Below are 23,843 nucleotides of genomic sequence, written 5' to 3' on the forward strand. Positions count from 1 at the left end.
ATTTTATTTATTTGAAATACAGAGTTAGAGAGAGAGGTAGAGACAAAGAGAGAGGTCTTCCATCTGCTGGTTCACTCCCCAGATGGCCACAACGGCTGGAGCTATGCCGATCCAAAGGAGCCAGGAGCTTCTTCCGGGTCTCCCATGTAGGTGCAGGGGCCCAAGGACTTGGGCCATCTTCTACTGCTATCCCAGGCCATAGCAGAGAGCTGGATCATAAGAGGAGCAGCTGGCCGGGACTAGAACCGGTGCCCATATGGGATGCCTGTGCTTCAGGCCAGGGCTTCAACCCACTGTGCCACAGCACCAGCCCCTATAGTTAAATTCTTGATCTAAGTGGTGACCAGTGTTTTCAAAAATAGTGCCATTACCTCACTGTTTTTTTTTTTTTTTTTAACAGCATTGTATATTTACAAAGGTTTGTGTGCCATGTTTAACTTTCAGAATCAGATTGATCGTTTCTCAGCCTTTTGGCTAAGATCAAGTGTAGAATCAGACTGAAAAATTGGTGCTTTAATCTTAATTTCACAGATCAGGGAACTGAGGCACAGAGACCTTCCAGTTGTGCATTGTTTGAGTGCAGAGCTCTATTGGGGGTCAACTTTAATCCATCCAACCTCATTGCAGGATTGTGACAGGTCAAAGAACCAAGTTGTTATGTAACATAAGTCTCTTCTTCCCACTAAATTAGCATGTGGGCAGTTTTGCATTACTATTTCATCAAAGCCCATTCAAGGAAGCCAGTTGAGGTCTCTGGTAAAATGTGCTCAGTAACTATTTGTAAACATTTGAATACAGTAGACATAGCTGAGATTTTCTTTCCAGTGTGTGAATTCTTGGATCTTGAAAGTACCAACGGTCAGAAAGCAATTCTTACTACCTATTCAGATCAGTTCATGCTATGTACTAGTCCTGAGCTGAATATTGGATCCAGAGTCACCGCCTTTAGGAAGCTTACAGTCTAGTAGGAATCACTCTTTCTGCATGAGGCAGCAGGAAGAACTATTATTAGTATTGATGTTCCTGAACCCCAGGATGCTATTCTCCAGTGCATAGTGTCCAACAGAGAGCAGGTACACATGAGTAGTTGACCGTATGGATGGCTGGATGGGTGGATATGTGGATGGATGCATGGATGGGTGGACAGGAGGAGGGAGATTAAGGGAGGAAGATTTTTTCCGGGGGTCTCATATGATTCAGATGGACTGAGTGTTCCATCTTGCCTTCATCTTCCCATTGTCTTTGCAACCCAGCCCCTTCCCTATCAGGAGGCCATAATCCCAAAGAGCACCACAGTCATGAATGGAATCCTACTGATCTCTTCACCAAACACTAGACACCTATAGTTGGCCACTGAACCAAGCCTACCAGTTTCCAGTCAGGACACCATTAAGTTGGGACACCATTAAGTTGGCCCTGCCTTGTCCATCACAAAATCAAGTTGATTTCTCCTCCCTCCTCTCTGCACTTATCACTGCCTATCCCATACACCTGCTGAGGGGCTCACTATGGCCCTTTCTTTTGCCTGTCCTCTGCTACTTTCCAGTCTCACTTCTTTCACATGGCCTCTCTTCCTGATGGCCCTTAGCTGGCTGCTGTGGCTTACAGTTTAGTGTTTCGGTTTTAAAATGGCTTGTTGTTTGTTGTGTGTTCATGTTGTCTCTTCAGCTTCATCTGTCTTCTCTATCTCTCTATTTGGAGGGATCCAACAGACTGTAAGAAACCCTCTGCATTTGGGAGTGGAGGGCTGATTTGATTGATTTCATTATGAAGCCGTTCATCATAAAGCCTCTCTTCCAACCCTAGAGTGTGTGTGTATGTGTGTGTATGTGAATGTGTATGTGTGTGTGTGTGTGTGTGTTTGTGTCTGTGCCAGTAGGAGTACTGGAAAAGAGAGAGTGAAAGCCTAGTATGATATTTTAGAGCAGGATTTATCAGCAAGAGCATTCCTGATGATGTGGGTCAGGTAATTCTTTGTGATGGGACTTTCCTGTGTATTGTAGAAATCTTGGCAGGATCCCTGGCCTCTATCTATAGATTCTAGTTGCAACCTGCTCCCACCTCACCTCAAGTTGGTACAAGCAAATATGTCTCTTGAGAAACAACATCGTCTCCAGTTCAGGATTTTAGAGAACTCACTGGAATCCTAACTTTCCTCCTGTTGTCACTTTGACTCACTAAAGATCGACAGTATGATGCAGCACATAGGGCCCAGCATTGTGGCACTGCTGTTTATTAAGCTGTTGTTTGCAGTGCTGGCGTCTCATATCAGAGTGCTGGTGAGTCCCTCTTGCTCTGTTTCCAATCTGGCTCCCTGATAATGAACCTGGGTAGGCAATGGATGATGGCTCAGGAAAGCAACAGAAGATGGCCCAAGTACCTGGACCTCCGCTACCCCTGTGGGAGATCCAGATGGAGTTCCAGGCTCCTGGAATCAGCAGATGGAAGATCTTTCTCCTCTGTCTCTGTCTGTCCCTCTCTATCATGCTGCCTTTCAAGTAAATAAAATGAACCTATTTTTTGAAAAAAAAAAAAAAAAAAAAAAAAAAGATGCAGCACATAAGTTGTTTTCATGATCCAGTGAGGGGCTCAAAGCTCCTGACATAGGGCAGGTGCTAAATACATCTTTCGATGAGCAGGGGGCAGATGGTGTTGAGGCTGAGTGTGTTTGCTCTGGAGTTAGCCTGTCTGCACTGAAATTCTGGCTCCCCTTCTTCCTCGCTGTGGCACCTTGAGCTCCTCCCTTAATCTTATACTACCTCAGTTTTCTCATCAGTAAAGCAGAAATATTGATAATTACACCCATCACAAAAATAAAGCCCTTGAAATGGTGTCAGGGACGTGGAAAGTGTTCAGTAGGGATTAGCCGTTCTCTGGTCTCTTCCAACTGCTGAAGGGGCCCCACCCCTTCCCTCCTTGGGCCCCTCTGGCTATGATTCTCTTGTCTCATTCACTGCTGACTTGCACCAGGTTTGAGCTCTGCTGGGTCTTCACAGTTGCCCTCCCTGATGCAATGACATGTGGGCTGAGCCGTCATGCCTTGTCCAGGGACTGCAGGCACACCGCTGGTGCATTTGAATTAGTACATTTCAGTTGATTGCAAGGTGCGTTTGTTGGCTAGTTTCATTTCTCCCTGCTGTGAAGACTGCAAAGCCCGGCTCCAGGTCTGGAGAAGTGATCTCTGGGCAATTACATTCTGTTTTTGTGTTATTGTTTTTGTTCCTTTTCTATGGCCACTTGTCCAAATTCTATTAACACTTGATGTTGGCTGAAGTTTTTGTTTTCAAAGGTGACAGCAAATGGCAAGCCCTCCAATGAGGTATGGATCCATCTTGAAGGGTCACAGGGCACTTGATGGCTGTCATCAAAATTGGCAACCCAGCTGGGTCAGCATCTCTTGAAGCAATCTTGAGAAATTCAAGAGACAGCATGGCCAGAAGGGACACATTTGCCTTACTTGTTCATTCACATCCCTTCAGACCAACAAGTATTTATTAAAAGCTCAGTAAATATTGATTTCACTTCTGCCGTGGGCCAAATACTGCTCTCAGCATTGGGAATTCAGTAGTCAACATGACAGAAGTGGTCTCTACCTTATCTGAGACTGGAGAGAAAGAAAAGACATAAACAAGTTCAGTGTATATATTGTAAATAAGGTGAGACATCAGGCATGGCTGATCAGGGAAGCAAGGTCCTTAGACTCCACTCTGGACTTGAACCCACTTTCTACCACTTTCTTTCCTTTTTTTTAAGATTTTATTTATTTACTTGAGAGGTAGAGTTACAGACAGTGAGAGGGAGAGACAGAGAGAAACGTCTTCCGTTCGTTGGCTCACTCACCAAAGGGCCACAATGGCCGGAGCTGTGCCAATCTGAAGCCAGGAGCCAGGTGCCTCCTCCCGGTCTCCTATGTGGGTGCAAAGGCCCAAGGACTTGGGCCATCTTCTACTGCTTTCCCAGGCCATAGCAGAGATCTGGATTGGAAGAGGAGCAGCCGGGACTAGAAGGGCACCCATATGGGATGCAGGTGCCGCAGGCAGAGGATTAACCTACTGTGCCATGGCGCCAGCCCCTCTACCACTTTCTATGTGGCTATGGGCATGTTCCTGAACCTCTCTTTTAGTTTATTTTATGTGACGTGGAGGGTATTACCTTGGGGTGTAACTGTGAAGATTAAATGAGCTGATTCAAGGAAAGTGCTAGGCATTTTGTTTGTTTCATTTATCATGGTAGCCCCAGTACCCAGAGCAGTATGTAGCACAAAGTCAATGCTCACATGAATAGGCAGTGAAAAATCATGGAGTGTGTGCTTGGATATAATATATGTATTAGTCCGTGTTTTGTTACCATAATGAAATACCCAAAGCAGGCTAACTTTATGAAGGTGAGAGGTTTATTTTGGCCCACAGTTCTGAAGGTTCACAGTCCAAGATCGGGGGGGCCACACTGATTTGGTCTCCAGTAACAGTGTCCTTGCTCCCCAGAGTTCCAAGGTGGAGTAGCGCACCACGTGTCAAGAGATAGAGAGTATCTGTCTCAGTCAGTCTGTGGTTACTCTCTCTCCTTATAAAGCCATCAGTTTAGTCATGGTGATTCCATCCTGATGACTTAATGTAATCTGAGTCACTCTCCAAATGCCCCACCTCTAAACATGATGAGTGGTTTAAGTGTCTACCCTCTTAGGACCCTTAACTTATGACTTTGGGGTTTAAACTCCTGCATGAATTTGGGCAGGGTGAATATTCAAACCGTAAGAAAATGTGGTCAATGGCCGGCGCCATGGCTTAATAAGGCTAATCCTCCGCCTGTGGCGCCGGCACACCGGGTTCTAGTCCCGGTCGGGGCGCTGGATTCTGTCCCAGTTGCTCCTCTTCCAGTCCAGCTCTCTGCTGTGGCCAGGGAGTGCAGTGGAGGATGGCCCAGGTGCTTGGGCTCTGCACCCGCATGGGAGACCAGGAGGAAGCACCTGGCTCCTGGCTTCGGATCAGCGCAGTGCGCCAGCCACAGCGGCCATTGGAGGGTGAACCAACGGCAAAGGAAGACCTTTCTCTCTGTCTCTCTCTCTCACTGTCCACTCTGCCTGTCAAAAAAAAAAAAAAAAAAAATGTGGTCAATAAATGTTTGCCATTTTCATGGGGAAAGTGTGTACTGTGGACAGAATTCAGACTTATGGATTTATCTATCTACATATCTATGTACCTATTTATCATCTATTTGTCTGATTATCATCCATCTATCTTATTGGACAGGTAAGTTGTGTCTGCTGTCTGTGTCTCAGTTTCCTCCTCTGTAAATTTAAAAGAAATAAGCTTATCACCTAACATGGCACAGAACACAGAGACCCCACCCTAGTTGTTTCACTGGTCTGCAGTGCTGGCAATGGTGTTTACTTTTATCTTATTTCTCTTGTTTTAGACTCCTAGTAAGCAAAATACTTTAGTATGTTATGGTAGAATTGGTGACTAATTGATGGATTAGATTTTCAGGGTTGTTGGAAAACTTGTCCAGCACAAAATAGTTGTTCTGGTGGCTTGCCAACCTGGGATGTCCCACACAAGAGTCTTAGTTGGAGTCCACAACCCCAGTTCGTCCCAATACCTAGAAACACCTCTTTGATCTCTGTGTTTGGTAGCAGTGGGCTTCTCAGTAAACAGACTGTTACCCTTGGCCCCTGAGTTTTGTATTTTTATGGAGACAGATGTCAAGTTTTCCATGGGGAATGTGCCCCTATTCTCCAGGCACAGAGACAGTGACAGACCTCTTTGCTGAGGGAAACTGGAGCGGGTGTAAGGCCGCCACAAAACACTAAACACTGGAGTTAAGGGAAAGGTTTATTGTCGGGTGGAGGAAGCCTCACAGGCAGTGGGGAGTGGGCGATAGAGTAATCAAGAGAGGGATCAGGAGAGAGAGCATGTGTGCTGGAAGCAGGTCCTGTTAGAGGTTTGCCGGGAGGCAGGGAAGTAGGAGCAGTGAATATCATTAGGGTGTGGGTATAGCTGACTCCTGTGGTTGGGCCATGTGGTCACCTGGCTTCCAGGATGGTGTCTGGGGCATAGATGGCGCCACAGATAAGACTGCGCCGTTTTACTAACAGTGGATACCTGAGGGAATGGCCAAGGGTCTGGGGGCGCTGTGGGCAGTATTCCCCTAGTTGTGGGCAATGGCCAGGGTGGGGCAGGCTATATAGCCAATAACTTTTGCTTATTTCCCATCTTATATTTCTCTCCTATTTTTCCCCCTATCCCTCACTCAAAAGTTAGGAATGGTCAGACCTACAGGGAATGGGGAAGAGGATGACCTGCTATTATACAGGTCAGACACAACCAGAGGACCAGATAAGCAATCAAACTGTTTGAGATATTCTGGCTCAAAGTTTCCTGTTAGTCATTTAGCAAACTTAACAGAATTGGGTATTTGTATGCAAAGCCACTTCCTTTGTCAGTAATGTCTGCTGTTCCCCAAATGAAGCTTTGAGAACAGAAGCTCTCAAGCAGGGCAGAAATACACTTAAAAATTAGATGCCAAAGTCAGTTTCATTTTCATATCAGCTAGTCCTTGGAATGAATACAGAACTTCATATACAATACCCAGTTTCAAGACCTGTCCAAGACATCTTCTTAAGTCAAGTGATTGTGAAGTAGGCAGGCATACAGGCTAAAATTGATTAGGTTTGTGAGCTGGAAGACCATGCCTTCGCCATGCCCCTGTGTGACCTCATGCCCCTACCTGGCCACACCTGGGTGCCCACCAGCCAATCAAGTTAATTAACCACTCCCCTTTGGAAGTGGGTTAAAAGCGTGGGACAAGGTGTGCCCTGGCCTTCTCTTCTTCCTGGCCTCTTGCCAGGAGGGGGCTGGCTGTAGCCCTGCACCTCCAGGGCACCCTAGGCTTCCTGGCCTAGATGCTCCTCCACATGGCTGGTCCTGGTGCTCAGTATGAACCTAGATTTACCTCTCTCTCTTAGATAAAGCTCTCACTCTCTTATGCATCTTTCTCACTAAATAAAAGCCTAAAATGTACCATGCTGCCTCGTTGATTTATGCCGGTATTTAGAATTCTTCTCTAAATATTAGGCAAGAACCCTCTCAGGTTTATTAATATTGGGGATTTATTAATAAGCATATGGTAGGACCAGTGCCGCGGCTCACCAGGCTAATCCTCCACCTGCGGTGCTGGCACACCAGGTTCTAGTCCCGGTTGGGGCGCCAGATTCTGTCCCGGTTGCTCCTCTTCCAGTCCTGCTCTCTGCTGTGGCCCAGGAAGGCAGTGGAGGATGGCCCAAGTGCTTGGGCTCTGCACCCACATGGGAGACCAGGAGGAAGCACTTGGCTCCTGGCTTCGGATCGGCGCAGTGCGCTGGCCGCAGCGCGCCGGCCGTAGTGGCCATTTGGGGGGTGAACCAATGGAAAAAGGAAGACTTTTCTCTCCGTCTCACTCTCTCACTGTCTAACTCTGCCTGTCAAAAAAAAAAAAAAAAAAAAAAAGCATATGGTGATATTGTATGGCACCCCAAATTCTGATAGCATATGTGGCATCCCAGATGGCACTTCTGGGGAATTTTAAGGGCCACATTTTTGTGTAGATTTTAGGGGGTCATTCCTGATATTGATTGAACCTTCTCCTGTGACTTTACTAGGCAGACGCTGAGGGAAGGGATGGCTGGTGTAAGCTGAGAGGGAACAGGACAGAACACAGACATGCCCTACCCTCCAAACAGCTGATGGGCAGACCTAATGTGCTGGTGCCCTGGATCATTTTCTTCCTTTGCAAACCTGAGTCGCCTTTGCAGCCCTGTTGAACAGAGGACACCAGCAAACTGGACTGTTCAACATGCAGTCGCCAGTGCGAGGAGGCAGGGTTGCAATCAGGCCAAGTGTGCGGGGAATGAAGAAGCAGGTCTTGCTTACACAGAAAAGAGAAGCCCCAGAGTCCCCTCGGGCTCTCTCATGGTCCGCTTTTGGACAAGGGATTCCTTTCTTTCTTTCAGTGTGAGGTGACGATGTGATTGGTTGCAAACTGTAGGGAAGTAGATTCAAACGGGACATAAATTAGGAACGAGTTAGTGTTGTCCTGAATGGCTTGTTTTGGGAGGTATTATAATACAAATAAAAGGAAAAGTGACCACTGTTTATAGATCACTTACTATGGCTAGACATGCAGTCAAGACTTTTATGTGCATTAGTCTCAGCTGTGCTTCCCAGGAGCCCTTCAAAGTAGGGACCATTATTTCCTCCATTCTTCTGTTGGAGAAACTGAGACTCAGGGAGGTGAAGGCACTTTGTGTGGACTATAAAAGGCACAGAACTTGGGCAGGATGTGGGTTTTGTCAGGCAGATCACAGGTTGGATACCATCCTCTATGGCTGTCTTAGCTGGGTGGCCTTGGGCGGAGCACCACATAGGCCATTGCGTGCTGTAGTCCTGGGCTTGAGTCAGAGCCAGTAAAGGAGAGAACTGGCTTTAAGAGCTATATGGGGGGAGGGGAGAGGTTGGCTTTGTTAAGCTGCAACCTGTGTTGCCAACTCAAGTCCTGCTGCTCTGCTTCTGATCCAGCTCCCTGCTAATGTGCCTGGGAAGGCCGCAGAAGATGGCCCAAGTGCTTGGGCCACTTGCCATTCATGAGAGAGAGAGAGAGAGAGAGAGAGAGGAGGAATCTTCCATCTTCTGGTTCACTCCCTAAATGACTGCAATATCCAGGGTTGGGCCTGGTAGAAGCCAGGAGCCTGGAACTCTGTCCAGGTCACCTGTGTGAGTGTCAGGGGCCCAAGTACTTGAGCCATCTTCCTTTTCTTCCCAGGCACCTTCGCAGAAAGCTGGATCAGAAATGGGGTTTAACCTGCTGCACCACCACACTGACCCTAGTCTTTTTCACTTTCTTGATAGTGTCCGTTGGTGCATAAAATTTTTTAATTTTGATGAAATCCAATTTGCATATTTCTTTTTGTAACAACTTGTGCTTTTGGTTTCATAACTAGGAAACTGTGGCCAAGCTCAAGATCATAAAGAATTACGTCCTAGTTTTAGATCTAATATGGATGTGCTTGATCCATTTTGTTAAGCTTTGAATAGGGTGCAGTAAGCATTAGTCTGGTGCATGTGGTTATTTAGTTGTGCTAACCCCATTTGTTGAAGAGAATATTCTCTTTCCTCATTGAATGGTACTGGCACCCATGATGACACATAATTTATCATAGATATATGAACTTTTTTCTGGACTATCATTTCTATACTATTGACCTATATAATGTCAGTACAGCCATGTATCAATTACTTTTGCTTTGTATTCAGTGTTCAAACTAGAAAATGTTAGTGCTCCGATTTTGTTTTATTTTTTCTCCAAAAGTATTTTGATTTTTTAAAAACATTTATTGGAAAGAAAAAAAAAGAGGGAGTGAGAGAGGAAGAATGAAAGATATCCTTATGTTCTTAGAATTGCATCTAGAAACTGCGTTGAATCTGTTCTTTGTATTAATATCACATTAATATGAGAATTGACAAGGATTCTGTTGTAGAAATTATCAATTGACCCTGAGAATCTAACATATTAATAAAAATAAAAATGTAAATATTTTAAATAAAAAAGAAAATGACTGCAACAGCTGGGCCGTGCCAGGCCAAAGCTAGCAGCTGGGAACTCCATCTGGGTCTCCCATGTGGGTTCAGAGGCCCAAATATTTGGGCCATCTTCTGCTATTTCCCAGGCGCATTACCAAGCAGCTAGATTAGCAGTGGAGCAGCCAGGACTCGAACTGGAGCTCTGATGTGGGATGCTGGAGTTGCAAGCAGCAGCTTAAGCTGCTGCATTACTATACTGGCTCCGTGTAAGATGATTTTGTCTATTTGGGCAATTTTACATGACTTTGAGAATTTGTTTTTCTGTTTCTGCAAAAAGATAGTGAGACTTTGTTGAGATTATGTTGGATTCATAGATCTATTTGGGAATATCATCATCATAACAATATTAAGTCTCCCAATCCATGCACATAAAGTCTCTTTTCAATTCATTTACATCTTCTTTAATTTCTATTAGTAATGCTTTGACATTCTCAGTGTAAAAAAGTCTGCACTGTTTTGGTTAAGCATATTCCTAAGCAATTTTTTCTGTTTGTTGCTATTATAACCAGAATTTTTTTCTTAATTTCCTTTTGGATTGTTCATTGGTGGTGTCTAGCATTACAACTGAAATTTTGTTGGAATTTTTTATTAGCTGTGTGTGTGTGTTATTTAGGATTACTCTATATAAATAAATTATGCCACTGAGATGAGAGAGAGATCCACTTCTTCCTTTCAGATTCTTTGGGATGCCTCTAATTGTTCTGGTATGAACTTTCAGTACAGTGTTGAGTAAAAATAATGAAAGCTAGCATCTTTGGCTTGTTTCTTGTTTTTTTTTTTTTGTTTTTTTTTTTTTTTTTTTTTAAAGATTTATTTATTTATTTGAAAATCAGAATTACACAGAGAGAAGGAGAGGCAGAGAGAGAGAGAGAGAGAGGTCTTCCATCCACTGGTTCACTCTCCAGATGACTGCAAAGGTGAGAGCTGTGCCGGTCCGAAGCCAGGAACCAGGAGCCAGGTCTCCCACGTGGGTGCAGGGGCCCAAGGACTTGGGCCATCTTCTGCTACTTTCTCAGGCCATAGCAGAGAGCTGCATCGGAAGTGGAGCAGCCAGGTCTCGAACCGGCATCCATATGGGATGCTGCCGCTTAAAGCCAGGGCGTTAACCTGCTGTGCCACAGCACTGGCCCCAGAAGTCCCATTCTATTCCCAGCTTGTTGATTGTTTTCATCATGAAATGGCATTGGAATATGCTAAATTCCTTTTTAAGTATCAAGTAAGATGTTGATGTAGATTTTTCTCTTCTTGCTACTTAAAGTGGTGTATTTGATTTATTTTTCTATTTGGAGCCATCTGTCGCTCCCCCTCTTCGTGGAGGAGCAACACTAAACCCTGCCTAGGCTTCATATCCGAGTCACGGCACCATTATGTCGCTCCCCCTCTTCGTGGAGGAACGACACAGGACCCTGCGCTGTTCTTTTCGTCTGCTCGGCCCTCCCCGGGTTTGCTGCTGGTTCTTCCCGGGTTGGCTACTATCCCTTCCACCTCCGTGGAAGGGCAGTTCCCCCTGGCCACATTCCCCACTTCCGCAGGGGAGCGGCACACCGCCGGCCGGCTTTCTCGGGGGCTGCACGGGTTCCCTTAGATGTTCCCCATAGATGTTCCTGGTGCATGCCGTCTCTCTCCTCCTTTATAGTCCTCCTCCGCCAATCCCAACTCGGCTGCCCACACGCCGAGTACGCTGCTCTCCAATCAGGAGCAAGTCCTACAGTTAATTGGTTGAACTGGAGGCAGCTGTGCGGAAGCTGTTTACTTCTCTCCCAGCGCCATATTGTGGGAGAGCAGATGCATAGAATAAGTCTTAATTCGAGTAACTTAGTCTAGTCCGGATTGCTCCCCACAGCCATCCTTATATCCCTTGGATAAATCCCACATGGTAATGGTGTCATTTAATATGTCATGGATTCATTTTGCTTGTATCATCTAGTGGATATCTGCATCTATGTTCTAAGATATGTTGGTGTTTTGTTTCCATTTTTTGTTAATACCCTATCTTAGCGTCAGGGTAATTTTGGCCTCATAGAATGAGTTAAGCAGCATTCTCTCCTCTTCAAGTTTTTGGAAGAGTTTGAGGTGAATAGGTATTAATTCTTCTTTAAATATTTGGTAGAAAACATACTTAAGCCATCTGGCTTTGGACTTTGTTTGTTGGGAGGTTTTTATGTTTGTTTTAATTTTTATTTTCTTTGAAATGCAGACACACACACACACACACACAGAGAGAGAGAGAGAGAGAGAGAGAGAGAGAGCTGGAGAGAGCTGGAGAGAGCTGGAAAGAGATCTTACATCCACTGGTTCACTTCCCAAATGCCCCCAACAGCTGAGGCTGGCCCAGGCCTAAGCCAAGACTCCAAGAGCTTGGTGCTCCAAGAGCTTGGAGCTCAATTCAGGTCAATCACATGGTGGTAGGGACCCATACTTGAGGCATCACCTGCTGCCTCCCAGGGTGTGCATTAGCAAAAAGCTGTATTGGAAGTAGAGTAGGCAGGACTTGGAACTAGATACTCTGATGTGGGATATGGGCAGCTGTTGGGAGGTTTTATTTCTTTTTTTTTTTTTTTTTTAGATTTATTTTATTTATTTGAAAGACAGAGTTACACAGAAAGGTAGAGACAGAGAGAGAGAGAGAGAGATCTTCCATCCGCTGGTTCTCTCTCCAGATGGCCACAACGGCCAGAGTTGCGCCGATCTGAAAGCAGGAGCCAAGAGATTCTTCTGGGTCTCCCACTTGGGTACAGGGGCCCAAGGACTTGGGCCATCTTCCACTGTTTTTCCAGGCCACAGCAGAGCTGGATAGGAAGAGGAGCAGCCAGGACTAGAACTGGCGCCCATATGGGATGCCGATGCCTCAGGCCAGGGCTTTAACATGCTGCGCCATAGTACCAACCCCTGGGAGGTTTGTTATTACTAATTTGAACTCTTAATTCTTATATTGAGGTTTCTATGTCTTTATGTATCGGTATTGATAGTTTCTAGGAATTTGTCTGTTTCATCTAGGTTATCCAATTTATTAGCACACAGTTATCCTTACTGTTCTATAATCATTTTTGTTCTGTAGTTTGATAGTAATATTTTCATAATCATTTCTGATTTTGGTAATTTGAGAACTCTGGGTTTTTTTTAGAGATTTATTTATTTATTTGAAAGGCAGAGTTACAGAGAGGCAAAGGCAGAGAGAGAGCGACGTCTTCCCATCTGCTGGTTCACTCCCCATATGGCCACAATGGCCGGAGCTGTGCCAACTTGAAGCGAGGAGCCAGGAACTTCTTCTCGGTCTCCCATGTGGTTGCAGGGACCCAAGGACTTGGGCCATCCTATACTGTTTTCCCAGGCCATAGCAGAAAGCTGGATCGGAAGTGGAGCAGCCAGGACTCGAACTGATGGCCATATGGGATGCCAGCACTGCAGGCGGCGCCTTTACCCGCTACGCCACAGCACTGGCCTCACCTCTGTGTTTTTAACCTAGTTAAAAGCTTGTCATTAATTTTATCTTTTCAAAGAATCAAGTTTGGTTTTGTTAATTCTTTCTGTTGTTTTTCTCTTCTCCATTTCACTTACTTCTGCTTCTATTTTTATTATTTTCTTCCTTCTTCTATTTGCGTTTAGTGTGTTCTTCTATGTCTGGTTCCTAAAGGTAGAAAGATAGAATTATTGATTTGTGATCACTCTTCTTTTTAATTATAAGTGTTTATGGCTGTAAATTACTTTCTCGTCATTGCTTTAACTGCCTCTATAAATTCTGGTAATTTTTGTATACTCATCATAGTTTTTTGGAAGTTACTATGTACGTGAAACATTTTTTCTTCTTTTCCTTTTGAACTTGTGTCTTTGGTTCTAAAGTGAATTTTTTGTAGACAATATATAGTTGATTCATATTTTAATCTTTTCTATCAATCCTTGCCTTTGACAAGAAGTTTAATCTGCTTACATTTAATGTAATTATTGATAAATAAGTATTTACTTCTTCCACATAGCTATTTGTTTTCTATATATCTTACATATTTTTTGTTCTTTTATTCTCTGTTACTGTTTGTGCGTGTTTTTTTCACATGTTCTGTTTAAATTCCATTCTTATTGGCTTTTCTCTGTGTTTTTAGTTATTTTCTTAGTGATTAGCCTGGTGTTTGCAATTTAACATTTTAAACTAATAATAATCTAGTTTCAGGTAGTCTCACCTTGGCTTCAATAGTATACAAAATTCTCTGCTTCTAGGCAGCTCTGTATCTCCCTTTTAATGTTATTGCCACAAATTACATCTCTATAGTGTATGCCCATTATTGTATATGTATAAATATTATTTTATACAGTTGTCTTTCCAGTAGACTACTAGTGACAGGCTCCTTCAGTTTTTATTGCTTTTCATGTTTTTAATTTGCCCTTTGAATTTTTAAAAGATTTTTATTTATTTACTTGAGAGTTAGAGTTGTAGAGAGAGGGAGAGACAGAGAGAAAGGTCTTCTGTCTGCTGGTTCACTCCCCAGATGGCCGCAATGGCCGGAGCTGCGCCGATCCGAAGCTAGGAGCCAGGAGCTTCTTCTGGGTCTCCCATGCGGGTCCAGGAGTTCAAGGACTTGGGCCATCTTATACTCCTTTCCTAGGCTGTGGCAGAGAGCTGGATTGGAAGAGGAGCAGCTGGGACTAGAGCGGCGCCCATATGGGATGCCAGCACCACAGGCAGAGGATTAACCCACTGCACCACAGCACCAGTCATACTTTGAATTTTTGAAGGATAATTCTGTGAGATTTGGATTCTTAGTTAAGAGTTTTTTTTCTTTCAGCACTTAAATATGTCATCTCTCTACCTCTGCTCCCCATGGTTTCAGAAGAGAAATCATTTGTTCACCTTTTTGAGGGCACCTTTGTACATGATGAGTTGCTTCCCTCATGCCGCTTTTAGGATTTTCTCTGTCCATCTTCGATTTTTATAGTTTCCCTGTTATGTGTTTCTGTGTGGATCTCTTTGAATTTATTCCACTTGAATTTCGTGGAGCTTCTTGGCTGTGTAGAGTCATGTCTTCCACCAAATTAAGTAAGTTTTTGCCTATTCTTTTTCCCTATTTTTCCCTTACCTTCTGTCTTTCTCTTCTCATTAAAGAACTGCCATTCGGTGAATGGCGGTGTGCTTCGTAGTGCCTTGCAGGTCTCTTGGGCTCTGTTTGTTGTTCTTTTTTCTTTCTGTTCCTCAGTTTGGCTAATTTCAACTGATCTGTCTTTAAGATCACTGATTCTTTCTTCTGCCTGCTCAAATCTGCTATTAGATATTTCCAATTATTTTTCATGTTTGCTGTTACACATTTTCACTCCAAAATTTCTATTTTGTTCCTTTTAATAAAATTTTATCTCTTTAGTGATACTTTGTTTTCTGAAGCATCATTCTTTTGGTTTCCTGTTCTTTGTCCATAGTTTGCTTAGCTCTATGAACATATTTAAGGCAACTGATTTAAGGTCTTTGTCTCATACATCCAGTATCTGTCCTTCCTTAGGGACAATTTCATCAGTTTCCTTTTACCCTGTGAATGGGACATACTTCCTCGTTTCTTTACAGCCTTCATAATCTTGGGTTGAAGACTGAATATTTTGAATACTGTAGTGTGTTGACTCTGAAGTCAGGTTCTTCCTATGTAGGGCTTTCATTTTCCAGCTTGATGTAGGTCATGGTAGTTTGGTAGTTGACTTTTCTAAAGTGTTTTTGTGAAGACTGTACTATGTTTTGTATGTGGTCACTGAAGTCTCTTCAATGCTTGATATACAAGAAAAAAATCTCTGATCTTGGCAACTGGCTGTGTACATGTGGTGGGGCACACCTTCAGTGCTGTGTCAGGACACTGTACGTGTGGTGGGGCACACCTTCAGTCCTGTGTCAGGACACTATACGTGTGGTGGGGCACACCTTCAGTGCTGTGTCAGGACACTGTAGTGTGGTGGGGCACACCTTCAGTGCTGTGTCTAGGGCTCTGCCCTAGCCTGACTTCCTGCTTGCATGAAGCTTAAGGTCAGCCGGAGTTGAGAGTTTTGGGCTTGCTCATATCCTTTCTCAGCAAGTGTCCAGCTGTTTGCATGACTCTAAATCCTTGCTATATGTGGGTGCCTTTCAAAGCCCTTATTCTCCCGAGCATTTCGCCCTTAAGCTTTTTCTCGGAGGGCTCTGGTTGATTCTTTCTTCCCTCAGATTACACTTTCTGCTCCATGTAAGAGCAGGTGGCTCTTTTACTTTGAAAGGTTTTTGACCAGATGTCTTCAGAGTCGTTGCTTCGCTGTGCTGAGTGAAGGGAAATAAAAACACGCTCTTGGTGTCAGTCCTGGAGAGAACCCACAGGCAGGCCAAAACAAAACAACAATTCTTTGGGAAAAGACACACTCTGCTACCTTCCAGCCCCAAGGACCCACACCCTAAGGGAAAAAAAAAAAAAACCACACAAGATACTAGGGCCATTATCTTAAAGACTTCTGCTGAGACAGGGTACGGGGGCCCGAGCACTGCGCTAGCACAGCCCTATTTCATGTTACAAGTACCAGTGGAGTCCCTGATAGTGTTAAGAAGACTCTGGAGTTGTTCATTGCTGACTCCTGCTCCCCAGGAACTAACAGTGTCAGTGGAAGGCAGAGCTTCTTTTGGTGTGTTAAGTTCTCGTGAGAACTAGCAACCCCTGGAAATGGCAGGGGTGGGGGTCAGAATGATCTGGAGAAGCTGGACTCTGGTATGAAGGATTTGCTTTGGGGAAGGCTCAGGAGCAAGTCTCTTTAGCTGGGGGAACAAATACAGGCTAGCGTGGGATAGAGGAATATCTGGCTTACTTGGACCACGAAGGTTGTGCGGCACTGGAGCAGGGGAGAGCGTATGAGGCTGTTGTCGCTAGGATGAAGTCCTGGGGAGCAGCACCAAGATCGTCACTGTGGCTGAGGATATGCAAGTTGGATGCTGCTTTTCTTGGTGCTTCATAGGCTGATGACCTTGGCAAGTTGCTTAACCTCCCAGTGCTTCCAATTCCTCCTTTGAGGACCGGGTTCAATCCCCGCAGGATTGCTATGAGGCTGTACAGGCACGTGTGTGGTGTTCAGTCTGAAGTCAGTCCATAGTACGTGATATAAGCAGCCTCCCTGTCACTCAGGCTGCAGTGCGGAATACGTGCCTGGGAGACGTCAGCCTTGGTTAGTAAGTGGAGGTCTTTAGGAGCCAGACTGGATCTGGGTTGACTCCTGTGGTCAGCAGGAGTCTTCAGTATTGGTTTTGTTTAGTCTCGTGGGTTGCCTGGGACATGGAATAGACTTATGGCAGGGAGAGCAGGAGGGAGCAGAAATCCAAGGTACCCAGAGGTCTCATCTCTGTCTCTCTCTTTTCCATTTCATAGCCATATACAACTTTCAAGGCAGTGGACCTCCCCAGCTCTCCCTCCAGATTGGCGATGTGGTGCGAATACAGGAGACCTGTGGAGGTGAGTTTTTTGTTCACTCATTCCACAGGTGCCAGGACATGGAGCTGAAGGAAGCCTGCAGTACAGACCAGTCACCCCCAACCCTCTCTGGGCATGTTTAAATATTTTGTTCCTGTTAGTGCAGTCAGCACTCCACATAGATGTATTCCTCATCTACCAACTAGGATGGAACAAGTTGGAGAAAACAATTGCATGTCTACTGATAGTGTACAGGCTTTCTTCTTGTCATTATTCCTTAGACAATATAGTATCACAACGATTTACACAGCATTCCTATTGTGTTAAATATTACATGTAATTTAGAAACAATTTAAAATATGATGAAGGATTGTGTAGATTTTATACAAACACTGTGGCATTTTATATCTGTGGGTTTGGGTATCCTTGGGGGTCCTGGAACCAATCCTCCAAGGATACTCTGGGATGGCTGTAATTAGTATTTACTGAACCAACCAAAGTACTTTATTATTTTAGGAATTCAGAACTCATAGCAGAGCCCTAACTGGGTGATTTGATGTTTTCCATTTGCCACAGCCCTGGGACTGTTTGGGCCTGTGATTTGTAGATACCCTAGTGTGAAGGAAAGAGAGCATTATTAGAATTTGTAAGGCTTCCACAAATTATAACTGATCCAGCAAGGCTGTGTTTTGTATACTTCAAAAAGCCACCCAGACAGCCAGCAGGAACACAGGACCTTCATCAAACTGGGAGTGCTGTCTTGGGAAAGTAGTGTCTCTTTGTTCTCACAAAGGTGCCAACCCCTTGTGAAACCAAGTCTAGTGGGCTGTGTCCACCAATACCAATGGTGGTAGTGGGAGTAAAGGATACTTTTAAATTTTATACCAAAGCAATGGCCTTGGACTTACGATTCAACATATTACCTATGTCATTGACAAACTTGATATTTGAGCATGGCTTGAGCATGAGAACCAAATGAGTGGGTGGGCATTTGGTATAGCAGTTAAGATGCTGCTTGGGATGCCTGGATCCATGTCAGAGTGCCTGATGGATGCCAATAAGGCTCAGGGAAGAGAAAATTCACCCAAGGTCATGCTTGAACCAGTGGCCATTTTCTGATGACCAAACCCATGCGCTCCTCTACTCCGTGCTGCAGAAACAGGGGAAAGGCCTTGGTGCTGGAATTATTTTCCTACATTTTGAAACCCAGGGAAATCTTTCCCCCTTCTCCTCATGCAGTTTCCCTGGATAGAGGGCACATGTTGCCTTGCAGAGGAGCCGCACTGCACCATCTCTCGGCCTGGTTCTTGGGCCTTCAGGAAGTTAGCGATGCAGCGGCTGACCCAAGTCACTTTTTTCATTTCTGGGACGTCTTTATTCTTTCTTTGATTCAAGTTTTCCAGTTTTAATTCAAGTTTATTAGTCTGAAGCAATGGCAGGTAAATGACTCGGACTTCTCATGAGTAAGCTCACCACTGCTCACACAGACTTTTCAAATGAAGATTTATGGGATCCCAAGTGTTTCCTGCAGCCTTGGGTGGCTAAAAAGATGAAACTGAATGAGGTGAGACCAGCCTGGTGGTGTCTGCTGTGCGGAGGTGTGCTCTGCTTCTGATTCTGGAGGGAAAAGTGGTTTCTCCAAAAGCATCATAAATGTGAGAGCCACATGTTTGTCCAAAATTAGTCAAAAAGGCATAGTAGAAGGAACATCAGTTGCCCATGAAACCTTCTTGTAGAAAACTATTTGAAAAACAAAAATCCAACCAATTGAGCTATGAATCAAAATAACAATCTAGTATTGAAAAGCTGTGATGAAAGGAAATGGTGATGACCTTTGAGTCCAAATAAATCAACCTACAAAAATGGCTACCCAGAAGAATGTTATCATTAGGGACCTTGATAATGTAAAGAAATAAATCTAATAAAATTGAGAATTGGGAGGAGAATGTGAGAGAATACATTAACTCTGTGACATCACTTTCACAACATTGAGTTGATCCCTATTAATTAAGAAATGTAGTTAGAAAACATAACCACTCCAATATTTTAATGCTTTTCCTCACTATTTTCATTAGAAGAGTTTTCAGAAAATCTTTTTAGTTCTGAAGGGGCATTTAATTCAAGTTCAACATTTCCTTCAGTTTCACTTGATTTCTTGTTTGGAGGATCAAATGAGTGAAAGTAAAGAAGCTGTGGCTGGCATTGTGGCATAGCAGGCAAAGTTGCTGCTTGCAGTGCTGGCATCCCATGTCTGAGTGCTGGTTCGAGTCCTGGCTGTTCCGCTTCTGATCCAGCTCCCTGCTCAAGTGCTCAGGAAGGCAGTAGAAGGTGGCTCCAGTGCTTGTTCCCCTGCTACCCATGTGGGAGACCTGGATGGGGTTTCTGGCTCCTGGATTCATCCTGATCCAGCCCTGACTGTTGTAGGCACTTGGGGAGCAAACCAATGGGTGTCTCTCGCCCCACCTCCTGTCACTCTGCCTTTCAAACAAATAAATCTTTTTATTATTATTATTTATTTATTTGAAAGTCAGAGTCACACAGAGAGAGGAGAGGCAGAGAGAGAGAGAGAGAGAGAGAGTGAGAGAGGGAGAGAAGGAGAGAAGGAGAGAGGGAGAGGTCCTCCATCCGCTGGTTCACTCTCCAGTTGGCCACGAAGGCTGGAGCTGCGTCGATCCAAAGCCAGGAGCCAGGAGCCTCTTCCTGGTCTCTTACGTGGGTGCAGGGGCCTAAGCACTTGGGCCGTCTTCCACGGCTATCCCAGGCCACAGCAGAGAGCTGGATCGGAAGAGGAGCAGCCGGGACTCGAACTGTCGCCCATATGGGATGCCAGCGCTTCAGGCCAGGGAGTTAACCTGCTGCGCTGGCCCCCAAATAGATAAGTCTTTTTTTTATTTTTTTTTTATTTTGACAGTTAGAGTTATAGACAGTGAAAGAGAAAGAGAGAGAAAGAAGGTCTTCCTTCCGTTGCTTCACTCCCCAGATGGCCACTACGATTGGCGCTGCGCCGATCTGAATCCAGGAGCCAGGTACTTCTCCCTGGTCTCCCATGCGGGTGCAGGAGACCAAGCACCTGGGCCATCCTCCACTGCACTCCTGGGCCACAGCAGAGAGCTGGACTGGAAGAGGAGCAACTGGGACTAGAACCCGGCACCCAGATGGGATGCCAGTGCCGCAGGCGGAGGATTAATCAAGTGAGCCACGGCACCGGCCCCAGTAAATAAATCTTAAAGAAAAGCTGTCTAGCACCATGCCTGGCTCATGGAACATGCTCTGTGTTTGTTGATTCCATTGTTCCTCCAATTATGTAGAACTGCAGAGACAGTATGGCCCGCGTAACCTGGAGGTGGAGTCTGACTGGCTGGAATAGGTGAGGCTAGCCTCTCCTTGCCTCTTTACTATTCTTCCTGGTACTAAATTTACCCAGCTGAATGAATCGGGGGAAACAACAGCCTGACCTAGACACTTAGATGTGAATATGTTTTACTCTCTATTACCAAGACAGTGTAGAAACTTAACACATAATTTAGAAAGGTACCCACTGTTGGGCACAGTCAAATGCTGTTGCTTTAGCCACATCACGTCTGACAGGCTGCCTCTTCCACCCAGAGGCGGCATAAACATTCTGTGTCCTGATATTAGATGCAGAAAACACATGGAAGTTTATTGAGCAGTAGAAATTCCTCACGGGAGGGACAAACATAAAAGAGTGTTGTTTTTCCCCAGTCACTTCTTTCAGTCATATTCTGTTGACAGCTTTGCTGATATTTAATGACATCCAGAGACTTCAGCCTCATATCCAGGGTGATGCTCACTTCCTTCTCCCCTTTCCGCAATGTCGACCAGGCCTGGGGATGGAGGGAGTTTGGGGTGCTCTCTTTCCAATTCTGTCTTCTTTACTCAAATAAGCCCAAAGATCGGCCAGTTCACTGCACAGACAGCTGTGCAGCTGGGGAGTGAGCCGCCTCGTGCCTCTGATATCTTTGCCTGGAGCTCTTGGAAGGCACCCAGTCACTCTCAGATTGGCTTTCAGGATGCAGAGGCTGTGCCATGTCTTCCTGAGACGGCAGTGCCCACCTCCAGAGACCCCTCTTTTCATTCCTCTGTTGTGTCAGAGAGACTGAGCTGGGGGCTATTCTTGGGGGAGAGCACAGCTTATTTAGATTTGTCTTTCCAAGCCCTTCAGAGGGCGTGTGTGCTCCATGCTCAGTGATTTGCTATCTGGCTCTTGCTTTTTGGAAAAACAGAAGTCTCATTCTGCCTACAGATAACCCATGCTTTGAAGGGCCACCCTTAGTGGACAAGGAGAGTGCAATTTTTAGGCCATGCTTCTCCAGGAGCTTTTGGGTTTCACTACCATTAAAATACAACTAGAGAAAGGGGTGAGGGAGAAGGTTGGAAAAGGATCTGCTGCTCTTTTGAAGTAATGAGTAGCTTTTGTTGTTTGTGTTGTGACTTTTTTTTCAGAAATGGTGCTACCCAATGCAAGCCATCCTGAGACTTGCTCTTCTCACTTCAATACACAGGGAGCTCTTTCTAAGTCAGCTCACGTGTGTGACTGCAGTGTGGTTCAGCTGCAGAGTTCCATGTGAAGAGTTTTTGAATCTAACTCTTGGGGTGTGGGGTATACCCAGGCCATGTAACCACTTCTACTCTAACAGCTTCATTGAGGGTGATCCTGACCTGTTCATGTTTTTTTGCTTTTGGGATAAGTAGGGGACATTATGAGCACTTAGCAGGGAATCTTTTGAAAGCACCACTTTATGAAGAGTTGGTCTTTTGTTCGGTTCTGCACTAGAGACAGGTCAGTGTGAAAAGGACTCCATTTTCTTAAGTAATAACTACTCCATAATTGGGAGCATATGAGTGAGGTTTTCTTGACTTCTGCATAAGGATGAAGCTAAAAAGTCAGTAAGCTACCATTATGTTGCATTTGAAGCATGTCTCATTTGCTTTGTTGTTATGGAAATATGTTGAAATGACTTTAATAGGCAAAAAAAAGATATTCAAAATCTGTAAGTCCTGGAAAAAAGATAGAAAATATGCTTTCTCTGGATTATTATTGTTTTAATAGATTTTCTTTGTTAACTTTCTTTGAAAGTCAGAATTATGGAGAGAGGGGGAGAGACAGGGAAAGAGAGAGAGAGAGATCTTTCATCTCTTTCATCTGCTGGTTCACTCCCCAAATGACTGCAATGGCCAGGGCTAGGCCAGGCCATAGCCAGGAACCTGGAGCTTTATCCATGTTTCCCACATAAGTTCAGGGGCTCAAGCATTGGGCCATTTTCCACTACTTTCCCAGGCACATTAGCCGGGAGCTGGATTGGAAGTAGAGCAGCTGGGCCTCAAACCAGCGCCCATATGGGATGCTGGCACTGCAAGTGGCAGCTTTACCCACTACACTGCATTACAGGCCCCAGTAGGTTTTCATATGAGGAATAGTATCTGCTAATTTTTTGACTACTTATATACCAGGCATGGGCAAACTCTCTGAATATTTTACTTAATTTAAGTCTTATGAGACAGGCATCACTATGATTCCCATTTTTCAGCTAAGGCGATCAAGGACCAGAGCCATGCAGCAGTGACATGTATGGACGCACACAGGCAGTGAGTTGAGTATTCAAATCCAGGCTTTGATTCCAGGGCCCACACTCATTTTTTTTTTTTTTTTTTTTTGACAGGCAGAGTGGACAGTGTGAGAGAGAGACAGAGAGAAAGGTCTTCCTTTTTGCCGTTGGTTCACCCTCCAATGGCCGCCACTGCAGCCGGCGCACCGCGCTGATCCGATGGCAGGAGCCAGGAGCCAGGTGCTTTTCCTGGTCTCCCATGGGGTGCAGGGCCCAAGCACCTGGGCCATCCTCCACTGCACTCCCTGGCCATAGCAGAGAGCTGGCCTGGAAGAGGGGCAACCGGGACAGAATCCGGCGCCCTGACCGGGACTAGAACCCGGGGTGCAGGGCCCAAGCACCTGGGCCATCCTCCACTGCACTCCCTGGCCATAGCAGAGAGCTGGCCTGGAAGAGGGGCAACCGGGACAGAATCCGGCGCCCTGACCGGGACTAGAACCCGGTGTGCCGGCGCCGCAAGGCGGAGGATTAGCCTATTGAGCCACGGCGCCCACACTCATTTTTTAAAATAAACTTTATTATGTATATTTAACATTTACAGTGTGTTATAGCATACCTATAGGTATTAAATAGTCACTATAGTGAAGCAAATTAACATATCTGTCATTTTGCAGTTACTTCTTTTTGGTTTTTATTTTTGTGCCATGAGTAGCTAAATCTCATCATTTGGCAGGAATCCAAAAAAATAGTTCAATTGTATTAGTTTAAGTCCTCATGTTGTACATCAGTTCTATAAACTTGTTCATCCTATAGATCTACAACTTCGTAAACTTTGACCTACGTCTCTCCATTCCCTTCCTCAGAACTCTCCTCACCCCATTCATCTCCACCCTGTGATCCCCAGTAATTACTGTTTTATTCTCTAACATTGCGTACTGAATTTTTAAAAAATTTCCAGAGTACACTTATCTTTATGAAGTGGTGATTCATTCTCTTTGGATATATGCCCAGATGTAGGATTGCTGGTAATGTAAAAGCTGTATTTTTAATTTCTTCAGAAATCACCATATTGTTTTCCCTAATGGCTCCACCAATGTGCCTTCCCACTCATAATGTAGTAGGGTTTCCCTTTTCTATACCTTTGCCAACATTTATTATCTCTTGACTTTCTATAATGCCATCCTAACAGATATGAGATGATATGTCACTGTGATTTAAATTAGCATTCCTTTACAATTAATGATGTTGAGTAACTTCATATACCTCTTGGC

The 23,843-nt window shown here is 44.8% G+C and overlaps 1 protein-coding gene across 3 annotated transcripts in view; it reads left to right on the plus strand.

Moving 5' to 3' along the window:
- The window catches only part of DOCK2 (dedicator of cytokinesis 2), a 430,360-nt gene that overhangs the window by 9,005 nt on the left and 397,512 nt on the right, over window positions 1-23,843 (plus strand). For all 3 annotated transcript variants that reach the window (XM_017341248.4, XM_089335066.1, XM_089335065.1), the window contains exon 2: window positions 16,964-17,047. In XM_017341248.4, the coding sequence (XP_017196737.2) occupies window positions 16,964-17,047 (84 nt within the window). The remainder of the gene's footprint in view (window positions 1-16,963; window positions 17,048-23,843) is intronic.

Source organism: Oryctolagus cuniculus, chromosome 6 (assembly GCF_051225735.1).
Source record: "Oryctolagus cuniculus isolate XC-2025 breed Fujian yellow rabbit chromosome 6, ASM5122573v1, whole genome shotgun sequence".
NCBI lineage: Eukaryota > Metazoa > Chordata > Mammalia > Lagomorpha > Leporidae > Oryctolagus > Oryctolagus cuniculus.